At 54.3% G+C, this 11,834-nt stretch overlaps 1 protein-coding gene across 1 annotated transcript in view; it reads left to right on the top strand.

The window, feature by feature from the left end:
- The first annotated feature begins 1,577 nt into the window (after nucleotides 1-1,577).
- FADS2 (fatty acid desaturase 2) overlaps nucleotides 1,578-11,834 on the top strand; it is a 30,167-nt gene continuing 19,910 nt past the window's right edge. Inside the window, exons 1-4 of the mRNA XM_054563786.1 lie at nucleotides 1,578-1,873; nucleotides 9,741-9,851; nucleotides 11,417-11,614; nucleotides 11,725-11,826. Coding sequence (XP_054419761.1) covers nucleotides 1,667-1,873; nucleotides 9,741-9,851; nucleotides 11,417-11,614; nucleotides 11,725-11,826 — 618 coding nt within the window. The 5' untranslated portion in view covers nucleotides 1,578-1,666. The remainder of the gene's footprint in view (nucleotides 1,874-9,740; nucleotides 9,852-11,416; nucleotides 11,615-11,724; nucleotides 11,827-11,834) is intronic.

Raw genomic sequence — 11,834 nt, 5'->3', positions numbered from 1 at the left:
GCCAGTGTGGCCATCCCCCCTCCAACCCCCCCCACCCCCGTCCCCGCCAGGTGGCCAAAGCGAGCTTCCCTGCACAACCCCTGCATCAGGTTGCTCCCCAGCAAAGTTTCCACGATGGTTCCTTCCCACCGACCACATTAGGAGAGAGACAATGTGAGGCCTGCACTGGCCCAGCTGTGTCCCTTGTGCATTTGGCCATTTCATTTTTCCTAAATCTGTACCTCCATGTTCATATAACACAATACATGGTGTATTCACCTCTCAGGGTTGGAGTGGGTCACTGACAAGGAGAGCGTGCCACCTCTCAGGGACCACTGAAGACATCATCCCACTGAAATCTGAGGACCCCTTATTGCCTTACGATTTCCGAGGCCTTCCTCACCCGACCCCACCCCACTCCGTTCATCCTTATTTCCCACTTGTCCTCAGCCAGCCTCTGCCCCTAGGGCTCCTTGCCAGCCCTTTCCTCTGGGCACTGATGCAAGCAGCTTCTTCCGGCTAAGATCTGGGGGCCTGCCCCTCCACCTATCCTTTCAACACCCCCATCTTCACTTCCTGGAGCCTGTACAACACTGCCCGATTAATCCTGTGTGGCCCTGGGGTGCTTCCATGCTCGTCTCCCAACTAGGCTGTGAGCTTCCTGAGCCCAAAACAAGAACCGTGCCCTTTTCATACTCGCGTCCCTGAGGCCCCCACAACGGAGCTTCCTCCTCCCTGACCATGGTGCTTAGCAAAAGGAAGCAAAGAAAGCTTCCGCGATTCTTTTCTACGATCGTCTGATTATCCCAGGACGGCCCATTCCTCCAGGGAGGGTGCAGGAAGACGCAGTTGTAAAAAGCGCTAAGTGGAGGTTTTGGAATCCCGACTCTAGCGCGCTGGGGAGGCCGTCGCCTAGCCAAGCCAGCGCCGAAGTGCAGCGCGCCAGCCGGGAGGCTCCACGCTACCCACCCGCCCGCCTGCCGGCCCGAGCCCTCCTTTGTGCGGCATCAGGTGCAAACCCGGGGAGCGCGGGACGTGCGCGCACGTGCTGCCGAGAGCGCGGAGCCTGGCTGCCGCCTCCGCTCGCCAGCCCGCCGGGCTCCTCTGGGATCTCCTCCTGAGAGCCGGGCGGGAGCAGGGGGAGGGAGAAGGTCGGACACGTAGCCGGCCTTGCAGCAGGGCTCGACTCGGCGCGGCCCGGCGGGCGGGGGAGCCAGGGACCGCTGCTCCAGCCCGCTGGCCTTCGAAAGATCCTCCTGGGCCAATGGCAGGCGGGGCGACGAGCTCGGATTGGTGCAAGCGCTCTGCTGATCACTGTGGAAACCCGGGCGGCGGGGAACGCGGGAGGATGCGGAGCACGGGGCGGGGGGAGCCAGAGGGGCGGGCAGAGGAGGCGTCGAGGCTCTGAGCACCCGAGAGTTCTTACTGGTGGCAAAAGTCCACCGCGGGCTGGCGGGCGGAGGGCGGGGCGGAGAAAGGGGACTTCTTGGGGGCACTGGGAAGCCAGGGGTATCCCGAGGGATATTTGGCAGCACACTCCCAAGCAAAGTCGAGGTTGGGGGAGGGGGCGCGGTGGGAGGAGGGATAGGAGAAGACAAAAGCCGAAGGCGAGGAGTGCCGGTCCGTTCACTCGGGCCACCAGCGCCGGCTGGCTGCAACACACTGGTGATCCCGGTCGGTAGGCAGCATGGGGAAGGAGGGGAACCAGGGCGAGGGAGCCACTGACCGCGAGGCGCCGTTGCCCACCTTCAGCTGGGAGGAGATTCAGAAGCACAACCTGCGCACGGACAAGTGGTTCGTCATCGACCGCAAGGTCTACAACGTCACCCAATGGGCCAGACGGCACCCGGGCGGCCACCGGGTCCTCGGGCACTACGCGGGAGAAGATGCTACGGTAAGTGTCTCGGAGCTCTCCCGCCACCTTTCTCTACCGAAGGCGGGAGTCAGGAGCCATGGGTCCCAGGGCGCCAAACCTCTACTGAATGGAGCTTGGGGGCGCCCAGAAGGGAAAGTGTGTCTACTGCGCTCGTCCCCCGCGCCGACTCTTTGTCCCATGGGACAGGTGGGCCAACCTGCTGTGGGGGCCGGATTTGGGATCCCGGGAGGGAGCGCCACGGTGAAGGTCCGAGCGGTGGAGAAACGTGCACGATCTGCCGCACGCACTGGGACCCACGCGTCCTCTTCCTGCACCTGGTTCACCGGATCCAGGGAAGCCCCAAAGAGGGCGCTCTGGCACTAGGGCTTTGGCGCCCCCAGCGTAAAAAATGGCTGCCCCGGGCGCTGCGGAACGGAGCCGGAGAGGAGCCAGGTGTGGGACCCGGAGCGCGTCCCTCACTTTCCAGCCAGGCTAGGGGGCGGGGAAAGAAAGCTCATTCCCGGCGTGGGCTGGCTCCTGCCTGGAGTCTGGTCTTAGGAGGTCCGCAATGGCTGCCTCCGAGAGGCCGCCTGGGAGCTCCTGTTCCCACGCTCTCAAAGACTCCCAGGACCACCTCCCCCCAAGGATCAGCCTTCTTGGGGACTTGGTGAAAAGAAGAAAAGGCTGGAGTTTTCAAAGCCCAGGTTGAGAGTCATCGTGAGCCGCGTGGATTTAGCAATCAGTACTAGGCTGGCTTGGCAACAGGTCCAGCTGCCGCCGAGGTTACTCTGGGACGTTCAACTCAATGGTCCTCTGTTTTAAACCCGGCCAGGAATGCTCTTCCCTCATCTAGCTCAATCCTTATCCCCAAAGCTTACTTCCTTCTAAGATCAGATTTTTAGGGCATGAAATGTCCTAACTAGGGATGTAGTTTAATGGTGGAGTGAGCAACTGGATATTCTTTCTCCCCGACCCTTCGCCATGGGAAGGGGAATGGAAGAGAAGGGGCAGAAACAGGCTAGGAATCAAGAGAGTTTTTGTTTTAGGCTGTTGAGCAGGTACTTTGCCCCTTGGAGCATGGACCCGCTGCCTCAGTTTGGGGAGTAACAGTACTACAGGCCCAGCAAGTTTGGGGAGGACGGATCAGCGCACAGAGGTGGCCTCCCCTGCGGCTCTCTAACTCACTGTTTAGAGGCAATCGCTGTGCAGTCAGGTCCTCACAAAAGGCTGAAGGTCAAGGAAGCTCTTCTTAGGACAATTCAGGGTCTCAGGAGGGAACTTTCCTGTTTCTGAAGAAGAGATGCGGAAAGTCAGGACTTCCTCTCCCCCAGAAAGATGACCTAGTGAAGGGCGAGGGCAATTGCCATTTCGGCCTTTTGCAGAAGTCAGAGATTCCTGCCCTGGCCAGGTGGCTCAGTTGTTTGAAGTGTCATCTCTGTCACCAAAAGGCTGCGCCAAAGGATCCCTGGTCTTCTCCGGTCCAGGTGCGTACAGATCCGTATTTCCCTCTCACATGGACATTTCTCCCTCTGTAAAATGAATAAACATATCCTTAGATTGAAAAAGAAGACAACTAAAGAAAAAAGAAAGTTAGAACGTCTTGGCCTTGTCTGTCAGAATAAAAGTTACTAAACTTCTTGAGCTTACAAATCACATTTATACACATTGTCATTTAGCCGACCCTGGGATCAGCTCTAAGCACTTCTGACCGCTCATTGCTCTTCGGTTTAAAAACCTGCTCAAGCAGAAGCTCCTGGGCCTGAACTCAGGACCTCCCATCACTGAGTTCTCACTCCCTGTTTCATGTCTGATCTCTTTCCCTCGGGGTCCTGTGGCACCAATCTTGCCTTTGCTTTGCTGTGGGCAAAAGGGACCCTCACCCAGGTCCCAGGGGTGTCTCTTTTCTTGGCCGAGTCCCACCACTGCAGAGCTTTCTCCAGTCTCCAGATTAGGGACTTCTAATCTTCAACTACAATTTTGTCACACATTTACTCAGTGTTCCCATGACCCTGGGCACATGGATGAGTAACCCACCCACAGTGACCATATCTGCTTGGTTTGCTTCCCTCCTTTGTCTCAAGCTGGGACTTGAATGCGGACCCTCTGCCTCTAGATTCCAGCTCCTCCCATCCCCCTTGTCCAGCACTTTCCTGCCCTGTCCCCTCTTAGAACCCAGAGGAAGAGAGAAGAGGTCAGGATTCATTATATCTTTTAACCTGCGCCCACATCGTTCTTGTGAAAAGGCGACAGATTGAAAATGGAAGGGATCTCTATCCTCCTTCAGACAGGACAAGCAGGTCACAGTAGAGGCAGGGGACATGGATTTGAACGCCAGATTTGTGGATTCCTAGGCAAGACACTTACCTTCAACTTGCCTTTCCAGGCCTGTGAAATGGGAAGGTTATTATGAGGCTCAAGTTGGCTCTGTGTGAGGGCACCGTCTGAGCTTCAGAGTGCCCTGCAGGTGTGAGGGATCTTTACGTGTGTATGTTCCCAGCACGCACAGTGGGGAGCTTAGTAAACAGGGGGGAAAAAAAACTGAAGAAGGGGAACAGAAATGACACTATTTTTTCAAAAGGAAAGGCATTTACTGGAATAGAAATTCCTCCCCTGGTTGTGCCTGGAGGGCAGCTGCACTTCCTCAGCCAGATCTGGGTACGAGTCCAATTCCTGCTGGCTACAGCCTCCGTCAGGGAGGATCCCATTCACGACCCAGACGCAGAGTACGGCCTCTCCGCTGTAATCCCATCTTGCTCGGGTCACCTGCCTCGGGACTACTTCCTGTATAGCCCTACCCTTCCCAACACCATGCTCCCCACCCCTGGCAGTGCATGTACCTGGCATCAGGGACACTTGCAAGATCTCTTTGGGCACAGAGCACTGCCCCCACCAGCCTCCGTTGCTTTTTCCCTTTGGAGGCACATGGCATAAGAGGCTTCCTGCCCTGCCTGCATCTCTGCTTGCTTTGGAAACGAAATCAGCACCCCTGTCTCCAGCTGAGAATGCAAGGTCCTTCTGCTTCTCCCTCTCCATCTATGTGTTCCAGAGTCCTGGGTCCCCGGGCTGCTGCCTGCAGCATTGTGCACCTGGAGTTGGCTCCTCCTGCACCTCTGAGTCCTGGGCTCAGTGCCCAGATGTGTGAAGATGGGTTAGAGACCAGTCTTCCTCTGCAGAGAAGGTGGACTCAGCCAGAAACAAATCATGGCACTGGGTGTTCAGGGCAGCTATGAGCTGAGTGGAACTATGAGCTCTGCCTGGCGTGGGGCTGGGACAGGGAGTATGTCTTCTTGCAGAAGTTGGCTGGCATTGGAACCAGGCGATGGCCGAAGCAGGAGCTGTGAAGGCCAGGCAGTGTGACATACACGTCTTCCGGTTGAGAATCGGGGTGTTGTGATCCTCCCTCCTGCAGCCTGGGCTCCTTACCCCCAGCATGCTTTACTGGGAACGTGGTCCTCTCTGCTCTTTCCACCTGTTTGCCACTCTTTTCTCTGCCTCTGTGTCCGTGGCCTTTTCCTGGAAAGTGCTACACTCCTCTCCCTGTCAGATGAGGACAGATCTTGGTTTCCAATTATTTCAAAATCTACTCTGGGTTGTCCCTGTCTTGGCTTTGCCACCAGCAGTCACTTCTGTAATGGAACAGCTATTGGGAAACTTCTGCACGTGTGTGTGGCACATCTGTGACACTTTGAAGGGGAGACACAACAGTCAACTCTCAGGGAAGAGGGAGTGCAAGTTGACTGAGGCCTTTGTATTAACAGTGGAAAACTCTAGAGTTAAGCACATCTGGGGTGTAACCAGGGGCACGGTCGCTTAGTATCCCTCAGGCTCTTCTTACCTCTAAAACAGGACCTGTTTCAGAGTTTAGTAAAGATTAGTGGCTTTTGTACCTAAAGCTGGTGGCTCGGTGGCTAGCCCACATAATCTCAGCCTGTGGCCCCTCTGCCAACCACAGGTGTGTAAGAGCGGGAGAAGGTGAGGAGTTCCGCTGTCCCAGAAGCATAAGCTGAGTTGTGCAAAATGGAAGAAGAGTCTGGAAATGATTGCAGAGTGGAAAAGTCTCCTGGGATTAGGCGGTGCACAACCGTGAGGTCCTGGGTCCCTGCAAATACTGTGAGCCTTCGTGTTAGGCACTGTTGTAGGTCCTGCAGTTATTGCTGCAAACAAGATGGGTGTGGCTTACCTTGCGGAGTTTATATTCTAATTGGGGAGAGAGACAATACGTTCTCCTGTCATTTGCTTTTAATTATTAAGAAAGGGTGCAGGAAATATGCGCCTTCTGGAAACAGGTACAAGCAATTGCCTGGTGCATGTGTTCCCACATTTTCACGTGGCCGTGCCCTTACAAACCAGTTGTCTTAGGATAGGTGTCAGTTACAACAAATAGTTCAGCTACCTGTTACAGGTAACAAACATTCCATTCCTTAATTAGGTAACTCCCCTAATTAACCCCTTCCTTGAAGGAGGATATTAGTGTTTGGACTTTTTATCAAGTGCATAATAAAATAATAAAACAAAAAAAGAAGAAGGGCGCATAGCCTGACCAGTGTGGCTCAGTGGGTTGGGCATCGTCCTGCAAAGCAAAAGGTTGCTATTTCGATTCCTGGTCAGGGCACATACCTGGGTTGGGCCCATGTGCCCAGTTGAGGGTGTGCAAGAGGCAATCAATCAATGTTTCTCACATCGATGTTTCTCCCCCTCTCTTTCTCCCTCCCTTCCTCCTCTCTGAAAATAAAAATATAAATAAAAAGTGAGCACAGATGCTCCCCAATTAATGATGGCATGATGTAAGATTTGTCGACTTTACGGTGCTGTGAAAGTGATGTGCATAATAAGTTGCATGAAGTATCCAACCCTTTATTAATAAATAGGCTTTGTGTTAGATGTTTTTGCCCAACTGTAGGCTAATGTGTGTTCTGAGCACATTTAAGGTGGGCGGGCCTAAGCTCTGATCAGTAGGTTAGGTGTAGTGAATGCATTTTCTAATTTTGATATCTTCTACCTACGATGGGTTTATTGGGACCTAACCCCACCGTAAGTCAAGGAGCATCTATTCATAATGTAGCCTGGGATCTTGATAACTGTTGTGAATAAGATATCACGTGTCTCAGAGGAAGTGTGGGGCTGGAGGGTGGCTATTTCCCATGGGGTGGTTGGGAAAAGCCTCTCTGAGGTGCATCCAAATGCAGCCGGCCACAGGACGCTGCGGGAGCAGGCTCCAGGTGGAGGGGAGGAGCCTAGCAAAGGCTCTGGTGTGAGAATGAGCTTGTTGGGCTCCATGGCAGTTCCCACCAGGCCTGCTCAGGAAACCGCCGGATCCAACGACGCCCAGCTTTCTAAGCTGGCAGGAGATGTCAGGTGTGTGGGGAGACAGTCCTGGAGTCAGGTGAACCAGGATTTGATCCTGGCTCCGCCACGTGGAGCATAGGACACCGCCTTCCCGAGCTCCAGGGTCTTCATTGTCAAGCAGTGCTTGAGGCTTCAGGACTCTGGCTCCCTGCCTGGTACGTGGCCTTTCCCTTCCCTGGAAGTGAGGTCCCCTGAGAGCTCCAGCAGGTCCCTCGCCTGGGCAAGGGCCTGGAGGCATGGTCTGGACCTGGTGCGGGGCAGAGGGAGCTGAAGGCGGGCTGACTGCACCTGCTGACTGCTGTACTGAATGTTACCTCTCTGCAAAAAGTCGAGAGTAACCGTTGAATTGTCAGACAAGACAGTTGTTCCTCAGGAAGCTGCCTTCATCAAGGACTTCCTGTTCATGTTTCAAAGGCCATGGTCTGACGGGAGGAGGACCAATGAAAGGGCTCTTTTAGGCTCTGACCTGGGGAGGCAGCTCTGACCCCTGCAGCACCACCAACGCTCTGGCCCCGACTTGGGGAGCAGTGCTGGGCCTTTCCCTCGGCCTTGGAACAAGGGAGCTGGGAGGGACCTCACTTTGCAGAGGAGGCGGAGGCTGGGTGCGCGCAGCCGGCACAGCGTGGGCACAGCTGGTCAGCACTGGGCACCAGGCCTCCTCGCCGCCTGCCCAGGACCCCTGGAATGTCAGCAGGTCTCTCCTCTGAAAACACTCATAATCGGATACTCTACCACCATCCCATTTTCTGTTCAGCCAGGGGTGCCCAGACCTTTCTTAAAAAACTCTGGGCCCAGTTTTGCTCTGCACAAAATGTTGCTTTGAGGGCTGCTCTAGACACAAATAGAACAGAGACCAGGCCAGAGGACTTGGTGCCAGGGATGCAGTAAGGAAATGGGAGAAGACTGGTAATTACCGTTGGGAGATACTCGGGTGGGGCGATGGGGGAGGGAGCGAGTGAAGGCATTTTTATGCCTTGTTAGCTTTTCCCCATTTCTCCCTTGTTGTTTTAACTTGAAAATTTCTAAACATACAGAGAAGTTAAAAATAAGTGAACACCTGTATAGCTTCAACCAAGATTCACTAATTTTAGCCTTTTGCCACATTTACATTCTCCCTCATTAGGCACATGCAATTTGCTTTTGCTGAATCATAGGAAAATAAATTGTATCATATGCCATCTCAGCCCTAAACTCTTTGTCATCTTCTCCTAAGAACTGGGACATTCTCTAACATAAAACCTTTATCAAATTTAATAAAATTGATAATTCTTTAATATGACCAGATACCCAGTCTATATTCAAATTTTCTCACTGGACCCCTGCAAAATAGACTTGGATAACTGCTGTGGTTCCCCCACCAAATGGAGTCTTTCAAATGAAACATTGCAGTTTTTGTGTCTTTTCATTATCTCTTCACGCAGCCTCTTTTAATGTAAACATCCCCTCCCCACCCACACACACTCCCCCCCGCCCCCCCACTCCATTGATTTCCCTGGCTGTTTCTTGTGTCATTGGACTTGCTCCTCTGTCCTAACAAAGTCCCAAAGCTTGGTTTCATGCAGGGTGAATACTGCTGACCTCGGGGACATCACACTGTAGCCCGTCGGGGAACTGGGTGGCAGTTCATCTCCAAGGCGGATGCTATATTTGTTATGAGATAATTTATGAAATGTACAGACTATATGGAAAAAAAAAGGCAAGGAAATATGCTAAAACACGAGCAACGGCGGTCACTCTCTGGGTGCTATTTATTTTCCTCTCTGTTCTGTCCTTTCATTTATTAAATTTGCCAAAACTATTCACGTTATTACTTTATAATCAGAAAAAGATTAAAATGCATAACATTATTTTTTTCCATTTTAAAAGCAATAGAGCAGTACTAGACGAAGTTTGGAAAGTCATGAAAATAAAACAAGCCATAATGCCACCACCTTAACAGATAACAGTTCAGAGATTTCCATAAAAGATATTTTTATAATTTTCATAATTAATGCCATACTTTTTCAAATTTTGAAAAAGCTTTTTTTGTTTTTTTTAAGAAATGCTTTTACCTCATTCTGCGTTTGTTTTTGGCTTAACATCGCCCCTGAGCACATTTTCCATGCAGTGCCAGTCTCCAGCCTTGTTCCTCTCATTGATAGCCGAGGGCCAGGGTTGTGGGTGGCCCGTCTCGCGGGGTCCCAGGCGCCCAGCAGAGGAGGCCGAGGAGGCTCACGTCCTTCCCTGGTCCTGCCCAGCCCGGTGCCGGCACCCTGCGTCTCTCCCTGGAGGGGCACCTTGTTCCGACTCCCCCAGAGGCAGCCCGCATGTCCACGCGCCGGCCCTCGGTGAGCTCAGCGGCCTCGCATCTGAGCAGGAGCCCTGGTGGCACCACGGTGGGCGCCGAGTACTGAGGCATCTGCCCTGGGTGAGGCCTAAAAGAGCATTTGTGGCCAGCGCCTGGGAGGCCCCGTCGGTGCCTGAGTAGGAGGCACAGAGTTTGCTGATGAGTCCTGCCCTCCCGGATAGGGGGGCAGGCAGAGGTTGGGGTCCTACTCACCACCTACCCCCTGTTCCCCAGGACGCCTTTCATGCCTTCCACCGGGACCTTGACTTCGTGCGCAAGTTCATGAAGCCCTTGCTGGTTGGTGAGCTGGCCCCGGAGGAGCCCAGCCATGACCGGGGCAAGAACGTGAGTCAGGCTGAGGACCAAGGACGGAGGGGCGGGTCAGCGGGGAGACAAGGATGTTGTGTGGAAGTGGGGAGTGCTGGGCGTGGGGCAGAGGGGCTTTATGCCAGTCCCCGGGGAGCCACCTCCCATCAACTGCAGTCAGGGAGGACTCAGAGCCTCTGCAGGAGCCACGAGCCCCCCACTGCAGTCCGGACTTGCTGCCAGCCTGCCTGACCCCGCACTTGGAGTAATTCAGGCCCAGCCTCTCTACCGCTGGGCCGCCGTGGGCCCAGGCTGGGCAGAGGATTGTCCCTTCTTGCCGAGTGCTGGCCAGAGGTCCAGTCCCCTCCTGCTGGCTCACCATGTCTGCTCCTCCCCTCATCTTTCCCCCCTGGAGCTGGGCAGGGGTCCCCCCCCACCCCCACATCCTTCCCAAGTGGCCGCAGCCTCCACCCGCTTCCAGGCAGCTTGTCTCCCCACCCCGCAGGGTCCTACAGGCTGCCCCACCTGCTGCTCCTCTCCCCCCACCCTGTCTCCCCACTTCCACTGCCCCTTAAGTGGTTGCCAGAGATACTCTCCAGGTTCTTCACTTATCACCCAGGCTGCCAGATCTGGCCTCCTCCACCCACATGTCACCCTGTCTGCCTATCGAAGGGTCCTGGGTGTGTCCCCTTAGAGGCCTTCGCCCTTGCTCTCCACTGCCTTCCCCCGTCCCGCCCCCACCTCCCAGCCAGGCCTGTGCTTCCTCAGAGCCATCCTGGGCTCCACCTCCATTACCCCTGACCCGGCCAGTCCTCTTCTGCCTCCCTACCCAGCCCTGGGGGCAGGGACTTCTTCCTGAACTGTTTCCATGTCCCCCCAACGTCAGCCTCCTCAAGGCCCGATGGGGTACCCAGAACAAGCGCTGCAGTGCCCAACAGTGGAAACTGCAGGCTTTTGTTGGGGGAGGGGGAGGGGAAGGGCGATAAACTAGACATAAGATAAAATTTACCATTTTAACCATTTTTAGGTGTACAGTTCGGTGACTTGGAGTACATTCACACTGTTGTGCAACCATTGCTCTAGAGCCATTTATCTCCAGAACTTTCTCATCTTCCCAAACTGAGACTGTCCCCATTAAACATTAACTTCCAGTCTCCCTCCCCCAGCCCGTGGGGAACACCATTCTGTGTTCTGTCTATGAATGTGCCTATTCTAGGCACCTCAGATGTGGAATCCACTGAGTATCTGTCTGTCTGTGTCTGGCTTCCTTGCACTGAGCCTAGTGTCTTCAAGGTTCATCCATGTGGGAGCACGTGTGAGAACTTCTTCCTTTGTAAGGCTGAGTGACCTTCCATTGTATGGGTGGACCCTGTTTTGTTTAACCATTCATCCATCAGTGGTGTCTGGTTGTTCCGACTTCTGCCTCTTGTGAATAATGCTGCTGTGAACGTTTGAGTCAAATCTGTTCTCTGCCTCCTAACTGGCTGTGGACAAATCCACAGTTCCCACAGCTGCGCCAGGCCCAGGCAGGCACATGGTAACGACAGCAGTTGTCATGCACGGTGGCTGGTGGCTGACACCTTCCCCGTGCCCTTGCTCCACAGTCCCAGATCATCGAGGACTTCCGGGCCCTGAGGAAGGTTGCTGAGGACATGAACCTGTTCAAGAGCAACCACCTTTTCTTCCTCCTCCTCCTGGCCCACATCATCGTCATGGAGAGCATCTCATGGTTCATCATCTTTTACTTCGGCAATGGCTGGGTTCCAACCATCATCACGACCTTCATCCTTGCTACCTCTCAGGTGAGGCGTAACACCCTCACCTGTCGCTCGAAGCACCCAGCTTCCCCTGCTCACAGAGGCCTGGTACCTGCGTGTGGCCGCTGTGAAAGCATCTGGCCCTCTCTCCCCAGACCCAAGCGGGATGGCTGCAACATGATTATGGCCACCTCTCTGTCTACAAGAAGTCCACGTGGAACCACATCGTCCACAAGTTCATCATGGGCCACTTAAAGGTAAAGGT

Source organism: Pteronotus mesoamericanus, unplaced genomic scaffold (assembly GCF_021234165.1).
Source record: "Pteronotus mesoamericanus isolate MK-2021 breed Mesoamerican mustached bat unplaced genomic scaffold, CSHL_Meso_final scaffold_83, whole genome shotgun sequence".
Classification (NCBI taxonomy): domain Eukaryota; kingdom Metazoa; phylum Chordata; class Mammalia; order Chiroptera; family Mormoopidae; genus Pteronotus; species Pteronotus mesoamericanus.
This window is presented reverse-complemented; position numbering and strand designations above follow the sequence as displayed.